This window comes from Perna viridis, chromosome 12 (assembly GCF_037379345.1).
Source record: "Perna viridis isolate PV_CMFRI_1.1 ecotype Kerala chromosome 12, ASM3737934v1, whole genome shotgun sequence".
Classification (NCBI taxonomy): domain Eukaryota; kingdom Metazoa; phylum Mollusca; class Bivalvia; order Mytilida; family Mytilidae; genus Perna; species Perna viridis.
Window position 1 is genome coordinate 14,401,169 of NC_142456.1, and position 17,514 is coordinate 14,418,682.

The 17,514-nt window shown below is 32.9% G+C and overlaps 1 protein-coding gene across 2 annotated transcripts in view; it reads right to left on the bottom strand.

Annotated features, from left to right (window-relative positions):
- Positions 1-14,143: 14,143 nt before the first annotated feature.
- The window catches only part of LOC148601319 (E3 ubiquitin-protein ligase MIB2-like), a 28,752-nt gene continuing 25,381 nt past the window's right edge, over positions 14,144-17,514 (bottom strand). For both annotated transcript variants that reach the window (XM_088556880.1, XM_088556879.1), the window contains exons 16-18: positions 17,354-17,511; positions 16,194-16,433; positions 14,144-15,097 (exon numbers count right to left, since the gene is read on the bottom strand). In XM_088556880.1, coding sequence (XP_088413006.1) covers positions 14,677-15,097; positions 16,194-16,433; positions 17,354-17,511 — 819 coding nt within the window. In that variant the 3' untranslated portion in view covers positions 14,144-14,676. The remainder of the gene's footprint in view (positions 15,098-16,193; positions 16,434-17,353; positions 17,512-17,514) is intronic.

A 17,514-nucleotide genomic window follows, 5' to 3' on the forward strand; every position in this document is an offset into this window, starting at 1 on the left:
GCTTTTGCCCCTCCCGAACGCATGGAATGTAATCCTGGTCTCAAACCATTCGAAACAAGCTTCATGCGTAATACAATACTCTCCCTAGCTACGGTATAACTAAGTTTCTTATTCTTATAAATTAACTAACAATTCTTCCCAGATCTGAAAATAGGCCTAAACAAATAAAAATCTGACTTCAAATTGACCTCTGACAACTTAACATATGTATCCAAAATGGCCCAAGGACAAGCCACAGTGCTCAAAACCTCATTCCCATTTCTATATTGGTCAGTTATTGGATAATTGCATCTTCATATTTATACTGAAATTGATATAAATGTGGATTTATTTACCTACAATCTAATACAAGTCTAAGGTAAGGAGTAATCACGGAAACCAAGGCTATAGCGATAATCAAGGAGTAATCAAGGGAACCAAGGCTATAGCGGTAATCAAAAGAATGTAATCCAGGGACAAAGACCAGACATGGAAAACAGACATATACAACAAAGAACAACAAGTAACCAAAATCATACATACAAAGTAACAAAAGTAAATGAGCAACTCGGACTCCACTAAAAACTGAGAGCGTGGACCAGGTGCACCGGTAGGGTAAGCGTCCTCTGCTTTTCTAGAAACACCCGCCGAGTTGCTCATAAAAAGTCATGTCCGGGGTAGACAAGATTTGTTGCCGGCCACAGTGAGAGGATTCACAACATATGGTTTCTGTCTAACCTGAGAAATACAACCTTTTAACAAGTATGTTCACTTCCACTGATACAAACTGTTCATTCTCCTTAACTGACCTATTATTATCTAACAATACCGATACGGGTAGTGTTTTAAACGGTAATTTGTAATCCTGACCAATCACCTTTAAAATATATTCACTAGTACCTATAGTATTCCATTGATCAATATGCTTTCTTAAACTATTAACTGGAGTAACAATACTCTGATCTAATTTATCCAAATTCTCAGTTTCTTGATACTTGACTGTTTTCTTATGTGTGTTTTCCATAACTGGTCTTTGTCCCTGGATTACATTCTTTTGATTACCGCTATAACTTCGGTTTCCTTGATTACTCCTTGACATTTACCCCGTGCAGGTCCGGGTGTTAAAAGTATAGGCCTGGGGCTAGGGCGCTCTGCCCACAGAGCAACTGGGATGTGTGCCCCAGGTGGTGGAATGGAGTACCCCTGGTGTGTTACATGCTGGGGTTGTTAGGCTATAATACGGAAAACCTGACCGCAAACCATAGTGATGCACCGTGTTGGGAAAGATGCCACGTTCCTCGCACGTTAAAGAACCCTACTGTGGTATTCTTTCGGAGTAGGAACCATAGGGCTCCGCCATAGGAGGCTAAATTGCCTGATCCTACCCACCTCTCCCTATTTCCAGTGGCAATCAAAATTTGTCGACCCCATTATCCTTGTGTCCCATCCCTTTTTCGTTTAATCATCATTTCATGTTTATTTTATCATCAATTTCATGTTCATCGTCTGAATATAGCTGAAATATTGCTGCTCGGATGTTAAACCCCAACAAACAAAAACAAACAAACTTAGAAATTCTGTTAAAAATTTCTTACTCTATCAGCCTGAAAATTTACATTGTTCTTTTCATTTTATTTCAAGAATTTCAGAATAAACTTATCTTTTCATTCTTCTTGTTTTCCTCTGGACAGTAAACCTTCTAGTGACCCTTCACACCGCATGCAAATCAACGTCCTGTTCGCTTCGGCAACCCTAGTTTATGCATCGATTGAAGATAAGAGCTGCTGTCCCTGATTTATTAGCCCGTTTAACTCTCTCTGCCTTCTCTATTCTCTCCGCTCTTGTTTCTGCTTTATACAAACTCTTCTCGTCGTCAGAATCACTTGCCAACGGATTAGATTCATATTCATGAACTACTTTCCAGCCAAGTTCAGAAGAGTCGGTAATTTTAATCTATTTCTGTCTATGATTCATAATGTCAAAGTGCCTTCAATTCTATTTATTTGGGTTTCAGCAATTCTGTGTTGACTTTCCTGAATTTTCCCCATTTCTGCCTTAAGAAAATCCTTCATCTCTGACATAAGCGCATTCCGTCTTTCGGTCATCACATTAAAAACCTCTTGTCGAATTTGGTGCTGTAAATCCGCGTCCATAGGCATTTCGAATCTGCATCAACTGAGTGGCGGCTAGAAATGAATTTACCTGTATCTACTCACCTATTAAATTATCTATCAGGTTCCACCTGATTGGTGAATCAATCAAACAAACCGTTAAATACAACAGTATTTGAGTAATCATTTTGAAAACAACGAACATTTATGTTTGTTTAAAACAATATTTTTGGACTGGCCAAATAGTAATCAAGGGAACCAAGATACTAGCGGGAATCAAAAGAATATAATCCAGGGACAGAGACATGACATTGAAAAACACAACAAAGAACCTAAAGTAACTAAGATTAGACATACAAAGGAACAAAGTAAAAAAAGTAAATGTAAATGAGAACTAGGACGAGATTAAAACTGGAAGCAAGGACCAAGAGCACCGGTAGGGTAAGCGTCCTCTGCTTTTCTAGAAACACCAGACGAGTTGCTAATATAAAAGTGAAGTCAGGGGTAGACGAAAGAAGGGAAAAAACTATGACACATTTAAAAAATCAGCGTCTGTAGTATTCTTTATCTCAAGTTCTTCGAAGTAGATGCAATGTTTCAAATTCTCGAAACTAGGATTTTTTAACGATAATACGTCATCTAACAATTTGATCTTAATATTTAGGTTGGAGGAAAAAGCACCAACTGAAATGAGTGAGAGCAATAACATATATTGTTGATGAATTGTCAGTTTACGATTGTTTTATATGTATAGAACTTCCGAGCTCGCCCGTCTCATATTGTGTTGATTCGACCATAATGTGTCTTTCAATTTCTTCCCTTGAATTTACTATTCATGAACATATAATGCCTGAATTTGCAATATTTTGTATGTGTTTAGTCCTGAAAATAGTTAACTACATCAATTCTGACAATAAAGCTGAATGTGTATTTTATTGCGTGTTCACATTGATATCAACATTTGTGTTTGCATTTCACAAACGCACAACATGAAAAGAATATTTCGAGATGTATTTCCATAAAAGAAACATTAGGAACGTGCGGCGACCAAATAGTTTTATTAGCCACAAGATTTTCTGTATTATACAACAAAGGGTCTTTTATTTGTCAAAGTTTATTACAAACATTTCGAAATAAAACTTTTTTTTTTCAAATCAGCATGGATTGGATACACCCACTTGGCAGAAATTGGTAATAACTGAAGTAATGAAAGTGTTTTCAGATTTTTTTCTTTGAAGTTCATAAAGTGCTTAATGTTTTGTTTTATTTTATTCTTTGTTTTTGTTTTTTCCATTTTTTAAATAGGGTGATCTGTTCGGCTGTCATTTTATTAAAATAATTCTCGAATAATTTGTACCTATATTTACTTTTCTGTTGTTGTTTGGAATTGACAAATTTAGTATTTACAAGATCTGTAACTAAAACAGCCAGGTTGTTTTAGATCACATGTCCATGGTAAATGTGAATATTACAGTTAAAATGAACCACATAAATTCTAGTCTCTTACCCTCATATGAGATTTCTTGTGTCATTTCCCTTTTTACATGTTGTAAAAACAACAAAATCACTGTTCCCAGTAGCGGAAGCACAAATAAAGGATCTAGTCCAGTCACATCTACGAACATGGTGAGCAAAACAGAATTTCGAACGCGTTTTTGTCTTCATTGCTACACATATCTGGAACAGTCCTCTTTAAACCGCTCCGGTACCTAATAATGATAGAGTGCTCATATCACAACTCATATGTCATGCCAGAGCTTGCGGAAACAACGTAGACTTTTTGTCCTCACTACAGAAGTTTTATGGTCGTCATCATGAACTCGTGGATCGTTATGGTGTATCCATCTGCACCATGAAAACTGATTTATTCAACGGTTCATAGTTTTCCTTTCCTCGTTTGTCTACTCCGGACTTGACTTTTTATGAGCAACTCGGCGGGTGTTTCTAGAAAAGCACAGGACGCTTACCCTACCAGTGCACCTGGTCCATGCTCCCAGTTTTTAGTTGAGTCCGAGTTGCTCATTTACTTTTGTTACTTTGAATGTATGTTTTTGTTACTTTAAGTTCTTTGTTGTGTATGTCTGTTTTCCATGTCTGGTCTTTGTCCCTGGATTGCATTCTTTTGATTACCGCTATAACCTTGATACCCTTGATTACTCTTTCCGAAAACCTATGTAAACTTGTTTTTGTAATACCACTTTTAAAACACTGACACACAAACGACATTGCGAAAACACTAGCATTTTGCATTTTTTTCAATAAAAAGAGCATATTTGAATAAGGTTGCATATTAACAAGATGTTCAACATAATTCATAATTCATTTCAGTTTTTCTCCATCTCTACTTTTGTACTTACCCAAAGTCATGACTGTAAAAGCTTTAATTGCGTGTTCATTTACAAATGTGTTCAGAATAGCGAGAAAATAACCTAAACAAATTAACGAAGTGCGTTGTAATCGGTGGCTGAAGAAATTGAATAATCAGACCCCCTTCTTGTTGACATGTTATACATATGATTATTGACATAATCATACACAGGCAAAATTATTTCACATGATTTTTACACGAATTTCACATGATTTTCACCTTAATTAAACAAATAAACTAAGTGACAGAGTTCATGTGAAATTCGGGTGAATGGAGCCTTCACGTGAAATTCACACGAAATGTTCACATGAAATTCATGTTAGTGAATTTCACATGAAAATCATGTTAATTTCATGTGAATTTCACATGAATTTCATGTGAAGTTCGATTAACATGAATTTCACGTGAAAAATATTTGCCTGTGTAGAAGTCCTCCTTTAAGATCAATAACAGAGTTGAGAGCAAACACGAAAGCAAACATATTCTAAAGATGAACTATTACAACTTAACAACTTGTTGATGAGTCTAGGTTTTAAAAAAACAAACATGCAAACATAGGTAAACATAGAGGTTTTGACAAAATCACGGGAGACATGAAATGTAAGCAAATTATTATGTAGGCAGAATAATCTCGTATGGAAGTGTTATTAAATTTTAAACAATTGGTCGGTCGTTGTTGAAGAACGATTCCGTGTTCGTGTTATTGCACTTGAAATGCAAAAATGACAATATATGATAAAAAGAGAATTTCAATTGACGCAATCATCTTTATGGACAAGGCTTTCAAAAGTCACAATTGGGACAAAACATTGTTAGAGGTATATCCTTAAAACGCGACAAATGTGTTTTTTAATCAATATCATGATAGTCATTATAGATAAAAAGAAAACTTAACTTATCCTTATGATCAACCCATAAAAGATAAATACTTCGACATGTATCAGGAATTATTACCCTTGAAAGTTAATAAAATAGTACTTTATTAAGTCTCATGCTTATATCTTAAGAGCCTTAGCAGATAAGGCAATGGTTTCAAGTACTGGAATTCTATTTTATTCCTGATTTCAAATAGTTTAAAGGTAAGGAATAAGTTATAGGTAAGCGATGCTGGCTCTCTAGGGGATTTTGTTTTCTATCGATCTACCGCAAAGTGGAAAACCCAATAATTCATCATTTGTTTTATGGTAACACAATCAAACAAGACATGCATATAAGGTCATGAGTATTCATATCACATCTTTCTTTATTTGATCAATCTTGCTGAAACAAAAAAATGTTAACAGTAATAATGTAAGTCAATTGAATTTGTCTCTTTTGGTTTAAAGAATTTCAACCATAGACTTAAGAATGATATTTTGGTTGTTTTTATCAAAGATCGGTGTTACCCATGGGTATTGTCAAAAGATGAAAAAAGATAAATGTTAACAAATTATCATTGACATTTGATACAATATATTGCTATTGATCATAACAATTTACAATTGCTATTGATCATAACAATTACAAAGTCATGTATTGTAATAGTTATTATGATGTACTGTTTGTAAATTATAAAAAAAAATATCACCCATTCGCGCATTTGGTTCATAATGGAAACGAGATGTGGACAACATTAATATTGTTTTGATGAGAGTAGTTTGTAAATTATAAAAAAAAATGTCACCCATTCGCGCATTTGGTTCATAATGGAAACGAGATATGGACAACATTGATATTGTTTTGATGAGTTTGTAAATTTATTGTAAATATTCGTATTTTGATTTGAAAAGAAATCTTGCATTTTTAACTCACAAACGACACAATTTGTAATATCTTAAACACGTTTTTGTTTTCAAATCTACCACCAAACTCATAATTTGGCAGTTCTGGTATTTTTTTGGGGTTTCATTTAAAAAAATCTCAAACTGAGAATTTCTCAAGCCCTGTGTTTTTCCTCAAATCTTCAATTTCAAGTGATCTGATAGGTCAAAATTTGAGTTGAGGAAGGATTTAAGAAAAATTTCAATTTGAGATGTCGTATGAAATTGGACCCTTAACTGACAATGTCAAGAGGAATCAATGATTTCAATGTACAAGTTCAGGCCAGAAATTATACGCTGGAAATTTTTATTACAATTATTTATAAGTTCTTATCATTTTAAACAAAATATGTCATAACGGCTTCAAGACACCCATCTTACTTGCGGGTTTTCTCGAGGAATTATATGAGTCAAGAGGGTTGTATGGCATTCCATATGTAATCATGTTTATCATATATGTAACTCCTTGATATGGTTTAATCTCAGCAATATTAATTATTTGGGGTGTAAAATAGATTTCATTCGGCTTAAAATGAATACCAGCCCATAGGTATTATAGCAAGCAAGACGCTCAGCCTGTAACACGTATGAAGATTACTCGTATTTGTTACTTATAAATCATACATCGTACCATATCAATTTTTGTCTAGATATTCCATTCTAATATGTAATTCCCAGAACGATATTCATGGTTGCTTATATGACAAAATACAAAAAAAAAAAAGAAGATAAAAATAACAACATAAATATAATGACGGTTTGTATACTTTAATCAGAGTACTGTTTGAACTGAAAATGGCAATCCCGCGTGTAATATATATAAAAGCAGATATTTTATAACTTCATACTCCAAAGCGGTAGGTAATGGGAAATATATGCCATGTAATTTTATGTAAAAAAAACTTAAGAACTTTAACTCAACGGAACGATAAGTCCTTGCATTTGTCGAGTTTTTACACGAGTTTTGAACAGTTGGTAAAAAATATATATAGAAAGACACCACTAAGTCTATATCTACACAGGCAAACTTATTTAACTTAATTGTCATCTGAATTAAGAAAATGAATTTTGTAACAGATTAAAATGATTTCTCGTGAAGTTCATGTTTAGTGAATTTTACATGAAAATCAAGTTAATTTCATATGAAGTTCTGATTAATTTTGCATTAGATCTATGTATTGTAAGTTTTGTTATGAAAAAAATGAGTCTCTTTATTAACTGCACCAGCTGCAAATAAATGTCGACATTGCATTTGCCCGATCAAGAAAACATATAAAAATATGAGTTTGAACGAGTTGATACATTCAACGGTAGTCGTTTTAAAGAATATACGACAAAAAATGAAACAAGAGATAATGTTTCGTTTTAATTTACGATTTTACGATTTTGCCTTTATGAGCTTTTCCTTGTTGACCACATTGAAAAGGGAATAATTCAAAAGCTGTCCGAATGTTTTCCTCGGGACCTGTATTGATATTCCATAGATCGTAGTATCTAAAACAAACCTTGATAAGAGCGGTAACTATTATTACATGTAATTTTTACCTGTAAGACTCGCAACTAAATACTGCATACTCAAATCTTCAGTTGCTTCTGTACTTTAATGAAACAAATCATCTATGGCAACGTTACGTATGCAAGATTTCCATACATATGAAATTCAAGAAATGTTGGTCCTCAGCTCAACATTGCATTTTGAATTTGTCAAGGGAGAATTAGCAATACCTGATACCTTGTAAAATATTACTGAAATTCATTTATTTTGTACAGTTATGAAAACCAGTCCCATTTGTTTTTTGTAGATTTTAACAAGGCTCGCAAATACTCGTCATCGTCGTTCACCACATTCAAGTGTAAGTGTTAAGATGCAAGGTCACCGAAAGCTTGTATTTTGCTGACTTTCAAAAGTATTGGTAAAACAAAGTATTTTATTGTTTATGAATTTGATCCTTATTAAACAGTATTTATTTTGTCAACAAAGCTTTCGGTTAAATACGAGCATTCATGATAATTGAACAATACGGATATTATAAGTAAATATAAAGATGAAAATAAGGAAGAATTTTATTTCGAAATTTTTAAAAGCTTCAATAACTACCTGTACCAAATGAAAAGTAAACACATTTTTGAAATGTACACTAATGATGAATATATTTGAATGATTTGAATTTTATAATGTCCATTTTAGGAAGTAGACCTAATTTAAGTGACATGACTCTTGAAATTATTGATATGTTTGTACCATATTAAATTTCACAAATGTGTATCAAGTTTTCATATGAAACGGAATGAAAAAGTAATTAAGGGAACCAAGGTTATAACGGTAAGCCGAGTTGCTCATTAAAAGAAAACTGGGTTCATAGTTTTCCTTTCCTCGTTTGTCTACGCCGGACTTGACTTTTTATGAGCAACTCGGCGGGTATTTCTAGAAAAGCAGAGAATGCTTACCCTACCGATGCACCTGGTCCATGCTCCAAATTTTTAGTGGAGTCCGAGTTGCTCATTTGCTTTTGTAACTTTGTATGTACGATTTTAGTTACTTTATTTTCTTTGTTGTGTATGTCTGTTTCCCATGTCTGGTCTTCGTCCCTGGAATACATTCTTTTGATTACTGCTATATTCTTGGTTCCCTTGATTACTCTTTCAGGGCAGTTGATAAGAGGAGTAATTTTTTTGTTCCAATATATCATATACAGGGATAATTATACGAGGTCTACAAAGCGGAAATTGGAAAAATTGGAAGTAAATGTACATTAAAAAATCGTAACGGTGAAATCCGGATTTGAAATCGCGAAAATCCGCTAAGAAAATCATTCCTGCATATATCAACTTTGAGAAAGGATGAATTTGTTATATGAAATGTGTGAAATTTGTTGAAAACAAAATTTGTAATGTACAACCTACACTGTGTATGGACACCCTCTTAAACCTTTACTATGTAGGTCAGCCCTAAATTGATGTAATTGATCTGCTTAAATATACCTCCGAGCCTGTTAATCATAGAACTGACACCTTGGACCCCAGGGAAAAGCAAGTGATCAAATTCTATCGATTTCCCATATATTCACGAATACTCTCGTCATGAAAATATGAGTGATATTTTGTTGATCTAGAATCTGCTCAACAAAAGCAAGTTCCACTGGACCATTATTCTAAATGCCCATTATTAAATTCTCTTTAAACAAGCTCAAGAGACGTATCAAAGGCGAGGTTTTTGTTATTGGACAAAAACATGTTGCACATGGAGTGGAGAAAAAAAATGCACTAAATACAAACCAAAAATTGCAGAAATAAAAGAAAGAGAAGGTAAAAACAACTGTGACGTCGATGATACAACCTATGAAAAAACAGTGTGACCGTTGCATTGATGTGTGAAGTGAGCTGCGCAGACATGGAATCTGATATCGTACCTCCGATGAATGGAATGATCCAAAGATAATTAGTTACACGTCACAACAATGCACAACGAAGAACCTAATCGAATGTCGGGGTGTGTGCTATGTCAGTCCAGTCATTGAATAACGTCCAATTATATTACTCAGTTTAATCACACCATAAGGGTCTATGGATGAATCTACGCATAACAGTATACAAATGACAAAATGTAATTCAGACTAAAGAAATAAACATTGGCATATATTTTCACAGTTGCTGACCATATGCATCCGGTTTAAGAAATCAACAAAGGTTGAGAAACAATACGAAAATATATTTCCAAGCGGTAATCAAAATATGACTTTTTTATGTCTAGTTTTATACACAATCTTTTGTGAAAGGATCTATTTAAATAAATTCATCAACAAATGATACTTTAAAAAAGTCAATAATATTTTTAAAGTATTTATAAACGTGACACGTACAATGTCTGACAAAAAAAAAAAAAACAAAAACAAAAAACACTCTGAACCAATACATGTATGTTATATCAGGTTAAACGGATCCTTATTGTTACATCGAGCCTATAAAGTTAGGACATTTCATTTTGTTTATAAAGCTTACTGAAAACGTTAGAGTATGGTCCAAAAATTGTTTGGCCTAAAAAAAAAAAGAAATTAAAACGCTGCTGTATAAAGCCGGTAAATAAATAATTTATTCACAGCATGCCCCAAACTAAATACAGTGGCGGATCCAGAGATTTTGAAAGGTGTTCGAGAAAAATTGGGGTTCCAGGATGAAAGCGGCGTCAATCTTGAAATTGTATACAATAACAACTGACACAGTCAACCTAGAGTAAGATGCGTGTTATGTTTATAAAAATGTATATATAGTACCGACAAATGGTATTAATCAACTTTGTAGATGGCGCATCAGACAAGGAATTTTACATGATAAAGCCGCAAACAGTGCTTCTGAAAATGAGTTTTCAGCTCTGGAGCCAGGGGTACTTGTAACTGATGATAACTGTCCAATTTACCTCTTGTGTCAGTATATTTATTTTATTTAGATTGGTATTGGTTACATTTTTTATCTAGCCTTAACCTTCTTTAAAATTAAAGGCGAAATATTGACGTCGTAGGGGCAAACTTAAAAGTTGTTATTGGGCAGACTGCAAAAATAATCCCGGTTCGTGAAATGAATGGAAGACAACAAAATGTAAAAATGTTCAGTAACAATATAATTATAAGACATCTATGAAAGAAAGACAATGTCTACCCATGAAGTTTTCCTTTTTTGTATTTGAGAAATGATTCCACGTTTAACTGATGCAAAAATACATGTATTGGAATTCAGAGCGGTTTTTTTCTTCAGATGTGGAGATTATACAGATAACTTTTGTGATTTACTTTGACTTTACTTCATCTCATATTGGGGGTAGGGCAGTTTCTTTTCCTGTCCATTGCTGTTTGTTTTGTTTCTTTCCAGGTCTGATCAATTTTATTAATTCATTTGTTTTTGAGTTTTTATTTTGTCCCCTCCCCCCTTTATTTCTTGTTCCAAGTACTAAATATTATTGAAGTATTTCAATAAAACAATTTTTGTTGATGTCTTCTTATTAAAACAAACCCTTTTCCCATACAATTGTGTAAGTTAACTTTATGGTATGCGATTTGTCCATCACCGACCGAAAACCTGTGGTGACATGTAAAGTTTATTTGTTCATTGATTGGCATTTGGTGGATGACTCATTGGTAATCATGCCAAATCTCCTTTTTTATAATTGAACTGACTATTTGATTGCCGCTATATACTCGACATTCTATATTGTTTGTCAATCTGTTCTTTGTTAATTGTTTTAAATCTGATGCATGTAGTCAGCGAGATTGAGTTGCTCATTTACTTGTGTTTATTTCAACGTATTATTTTTGTTATTTTATGTTTTTTGTTGTATGTCTGTTTTCCCTGTCTGATTTTTGTTCCTGGATTACATTCATTTAATTTCCGCTAGAATCCGGGTTCCCTTGTTAACTCTTACCTCACTCGTTTTGGTCATTTTGTGAAACATGTAAAATTACCATCGTTTTGAAAACGAGGCCAAGTTATAAATATTAGAACTATTTTAAGTCCATGTGGGTGAAAAAATGCCATCCATACCCCTGAAAAAATACCTCAAAATAACCAAAATCCTCTTGTTAAGCATAAAAACGATGTAAAAAAGACAAGTTCGCTACTTTCGTTATATATATATATCAATCTATTCAACATGTCTTTTCATTTCAGGCTTAATTCCCTAGCTTTAGGATTTGAATGATGACCTCAACTTTAAAAGGGGAATATTCAAGTTTCAATTTTCCCCCGTTTCACCTATAATAAACAAGCTTTTGTATTGTTCAAAAACATTTCTATAGCACCTTAGCTATCTAAAAAGTCAAAATAATGAACACTTGAAATTCTTTATAGAAAACAAACCGTTCACATACCAACAATTCAAAGCTTAAATCAAAAGGTAGAAAGATAAAACTACAGGCTCATCTGGCATAATGAGCCATATTCGTTTAAAAAACAAGGAAGAAAAAAGCCATGTGTATTCCTCGATAAAAAACAGTATGCTGCACACTTCAATCCCGTATCAGAATTTGGCTGAACCTAATGGCTTTGAAAATATGAAGAACATCACTGTCTGACCACTATCCTGTTATTGTTTAGTAACGGCGGTCATGTTTTCAGACGAATTGAAAATCTACAAATCAGTTCTAGGCAGAATGCGCTTAGGAATGTTAAAACCAAGTTTAGTTCTAATCAGTTCAATAGTGTCAGAGGAAAAGATTTTTTAAAGTAACAATCATACCAACTTTCACTGAATTCTTCAGTAGTTGTCCATGGACGACGATGACGGATGCCAAGTGATGGGAATAGTTCATGTGGCTCTTTGGGCCAGGTGATCTGAGAAGTTTTTTTATGAAGAAAAACATTTTAAATGACCTAGAGGTCAAATTCAAATTTACATGAAAGTCAATGTGAAACACATCACTTTTTGGTGACACATTGTTGGCTTAAAAAAATGTTGAAGTCTGCATGAACATATTGTTCTCAGTTGAAGTAAAAATTGGCCTAGAGGTAAAAGGTTAAGGTTTACTGATTACGGTATGCGACACATCATTTCACAGTGATATCTCCATTAACACCAAATATAGTCAGTGACCTTTTACTAAGGGTCATGTTCATATAAAATTCACTGTGTTCAAGACAAATCAACTCATAGTGATACAACTGTGTGTCAAGGATACAAGGTCTAGGTAAAAAGCAACAGCATACCTGTGGTCAAACATTAAGGTGAATATGGCTCACAACGTGACATACTTGTTTTACATCCACATGTCAAGGATTTATGGCAGAGATAACAAAAGAGCAATAAGTATTGATGAGCTTCTTTTGGAATTTTTTTCCCAAAGTTCATATTGCCAAGAAATACTTCAGGATAAGAAGAATGAGAAGAAAAAATTGAATGCACAATAAAATGTCACCACGAAGTCAATTTTTTGCCTAATAGAACAATAACAATACATTGCAATAAAATAATCTAATATATGTTTTTTTTATATTTTAAATAGAAAAGTCACATCAGTTGGTTACTTAAAAGTTTAGTGTTTACACAAAAATATTTTTCAATTCTTTCTTTTACTGAAAGCCATATTGGACATGCTGCACAAGCAGTGAGTCATCAGGGTCAGTCTTTTATTGTTTTCCTAAAGGCTTCATTATTTTTTAAAATAGAAAAGTAGTTTCAATCTTATTTTTGCCCATGTATTTCCATTAAAAAAATGAAATGAGAGTGGTACCTACAGTACAGCTTTTCAGTAAAATATGTCTCTATTGTATTGTAAACTTAACTGAATTAATCATATTGCAATATAAAACTATACAGCTACCAAAGAAAATATATCTACAGTAATTGTCCCAAAATATCTTTGCAGTAAGCAGTGTAAGCAGAGAGCAGTACACAGCAAAATGTGCCACAAATTATAATCATATGGTGCTCGATTCATATCATACTCATTTGGTAATCATATGATTATCTTGAGATATTTAACATATGATAGTCTTATAATTCTCATATGCTCATTTTGGCTTGAAAACATATGATAATTATATGTTTGTGAGAAACACGTTTTTATCATGTGATAAACATGTGATAATCATGTGTTAACTGAAACTTATAATTATCATATGGTGACAAAGTTATGACAATTATATGATGCAGACATGTTGAAACAGCATTTTGAATTTGAGTACTTTTCAGGTGTGCAATACAAATTCTTTAGTGCTGTTTTGGACAGTAGGTTGCTGATATAACATCCCATATGAAATATCCAGTTGTACATTATTGAATGATGCAGGATGGTCATGTAATGTAAATCAAATTTAATCATTGGTTATAAAATGTATCTGTATAATAAACCCTAGTGTTTGCATGGGAGCTAGAATCATTTCCAGAAAAAAATCAAATATTTACTCCAATTTTATTGAAATGTCATTCAGTGCTAATACAAAATGCAGATACTGATAATTAAAAAAAGCATTTATTTTTTTTGTTGAACCCTAGATGAGACTAATTTTGAGAAAGAGAAATTTTAGAAACACCCTGTTCCACCAAGCTTTTTTTCAATAGCAAACATAATTCATTTTCTGATTTAAGGCCAACTTTCATAACACTATACATAACTATTTTTTCACACAATTAAAAAAGGAGTGGTACATGTAACATTCTTAGTTATAAAAAATCATAATAATGTATGATACACACATCGCTAAAGAAATACTTTGATACACCTATAAAGCAATAGAGAAGTAAAAAGTATATTAAATGCAATTAACAATGTAGTAAGGATAATCAATAAATCACATTACAAAGTTGTTGAGCATAGAGACTGAAAAGCCCTTTTCCAAATGATTTTGTTTTTAGTGTATTTCCTGGTTACAAAAAAGAAATAATTAAAAAAACTTGTCTCACAATAAAAAAAAAACAACTTAAATTCCATAATTAAGTATATTCAATGAGATGCTCTGGATAATATTGAGTGTCATGGAATACACAATAAATTCTAGGGGTTTTGTCATTGTCAACACAACTGTCAAACAGTGGACTTTTAGGATTCCGTGGGTCTTGCAGAGGAGGTCTAGCATATTCAGGTTTCCCAATACAGGTTTTACCAGCTAGTACTTTCACCAAGAACATGAATTTATGTCCATTTTGATCAGCTTGTGAGTAAAGATCAGAATATTTTGCATCTGTTGCAAAATAAGTTCCTTTACCAAATAGTGCCCCAACCCTGCCACCAGCTAAACGAGGATCTAAGTTCTGTTCAGCAATGACATCTTTTTTGTCTGGTGTTGTTCCATGGAAAAGTGATAGTTCGTTTGCACATCCACCACCATAACTGTGCTCCATCTTTCTTTTTTTCCTTAAAATGAAAATGTACAGACATGACACTTGACTATTTTGAATAAGACTGTAAACTACAACAGTTTAACTACATAGTTGTAGTTAAATATAGCCAAAGCCTGTGAAAGATCACATTATCTCTTTAATTAATGATGAAAGGATAATGAATTGGACAGAGGTGAATAACTAAATATGATCATGAGTGCCAAAGAATGCCAAGATTTAACAATTTTGTGGAAATTGTTCAGTGCACCAGTTAAATCACCAAGCTTCTTGGTGTAAGTATTTATAATTTAATAATTCATGATAACTAATTGAGTATCCCATATATAATAGAGACTTTCTCAATATTTTAGTTGTATTTTCAACATAAATCATACCAACCAAAATCAACACCAAACTTTCTTTCTGTAGCATGAAACCTTATTAAAATATCATATCAAGGTAAATTTATTTCCGTTTTGGTCCGAGATTGTCATAAAAATAATAAACCGGTGTTGTATTTTTTTTTATCTTTTTAGTCATAGTCATAGATGAAAATGAATCTATAAAATGCATTATGAAGAGAAAAAAAATTCTGAATATTGAAATAAAAGTATATCAGTATTTTTTTTATAAATGTGAAGTTGCATACATTGCAAAGCAAGGTATACCCACTCGGATAGAAGGTGATATCATAGAGCAATTAAAATCACATACAACTTTTGCTCCATCTATATGAAGCTAAACATCAAGTTTGAAACCAATCCATTCATAGAGAGCCATGAATTTTGTGATGAAAATTTTCTTAATCATTCCATTCAGTGAAAAGAGACAAAGTTCCCCGCAACAGGACGTTGATATCTGACAGCACCCAAAAGTCTTACAAAGTATGTTCCATCTACATGAAGCTACACATTAAATTTGAAAATCAATCTGTCCATTGGGAGCGGAGATAACTGCAACAAAATTTGGATAGACAAGTTGTTTCCAATTGCCACCCAAGTGTTCAATGGGGCTATTATACCTCTTGTTCCAATTCATTTTTTTAAATTAAATCATTGTTTTTTGTTTTTTTGTGCATGACAATGATAAGAAATTATTATCAATTAACAAATTGTATTCAAAATACTTACAGATAATACATCTCCCACATAAACATGTTTTGATTTCTCATAATGGATATTATCTGTGCCTGTGGTAATGTCTTCTCAAACTGCCTCTGGATACTTTCATACTCCAACTTGCCAAGACCAGCAGAGGGGTTCAATGTTATTTTTACCACAGACTCGCCATGCATGTCTTCCCAATTTGAAGGAGATGGAATTCCCTTTTGTGTCATAGCTAGAGTTTTCGACTTTGCCCTTTTTGCTAACCTAAAAAGAAGAAAAAATATAATCTCAATTTGAGATTTTTTATGAGATTTGGGATTTTTTTTTTTTATAAAACTGGGTCATGAAATAACTTATGATTTTATAATGCCAACAAATAAAACAAGGGCTCAAGGCAGTCAAGGGAGCCTAACTAAATCACAAGATTTATGTCCTGTACACAACTTATCTTAATGACAATTATGCACATGTACAGAACAATGCAACCTTAAAAATTAAAGGTATTGGTTTTTTAGATGTTGATTTTTACAAATTGCCCGGCCAGAAGCCTCAAGCAGCAATCTAAACATGAGTGGTCATTTGTAGATGCTTCTGATTTACCTGTATATCGATCCTACTAAGATTGATTAAAACCTTCAGAGTAACTTCTAGAGAGTTCGAACTTAAAGAAAATTGTTAGTGATGATGACATTTAGACCTTATAATATGAACCAGAAAGCTTAAAAGGGAGTTGGAAAATTCAGATAAAAATTTTAATGCTTAACTTAAAACCACTGCTATAATAAATAAAATCATCAATATGTCAAAACAAACTTCAATCTTTAAAGCTGAGAAAATTAAGCCTCTATAATCATAAAGCCATACAGAAATGTAAACATCAAAATTCATAAAATGAAGTTATCAAAATATCAATAATAGGATAATTAACTGGAAAGACAACAACCAATCGATTATCCTATTTATAATATATATATTTCCTCCATTATTCATTCCCATTTTCAACATGAATTTTAAATTTTGTGAACAACAGATTGATAGCAAAGTTGTGATGTTTTGGCAGGAGAAAGTCTTAAAGTGAAATTAATTAATTTATTTCACAGTGTGAATTATAAAGAATTTTTACACTACGAACATTCGGTAAATCACTGCTATCTATATAATAAGATGGTTTACAGTCCACTCACGTTCTCATAAAGTGTCTGACCATGTCATCATTAGCGAAGTCTAGTGGGGTTTTCCCATCACTATTCTTTATATCAATATCTGCTCCACATTCAATCAGGTAACATATAATCTGTGTATCCTGACTTTCATCATTTGCCTTAGCTCCTGGGATAACATTCTA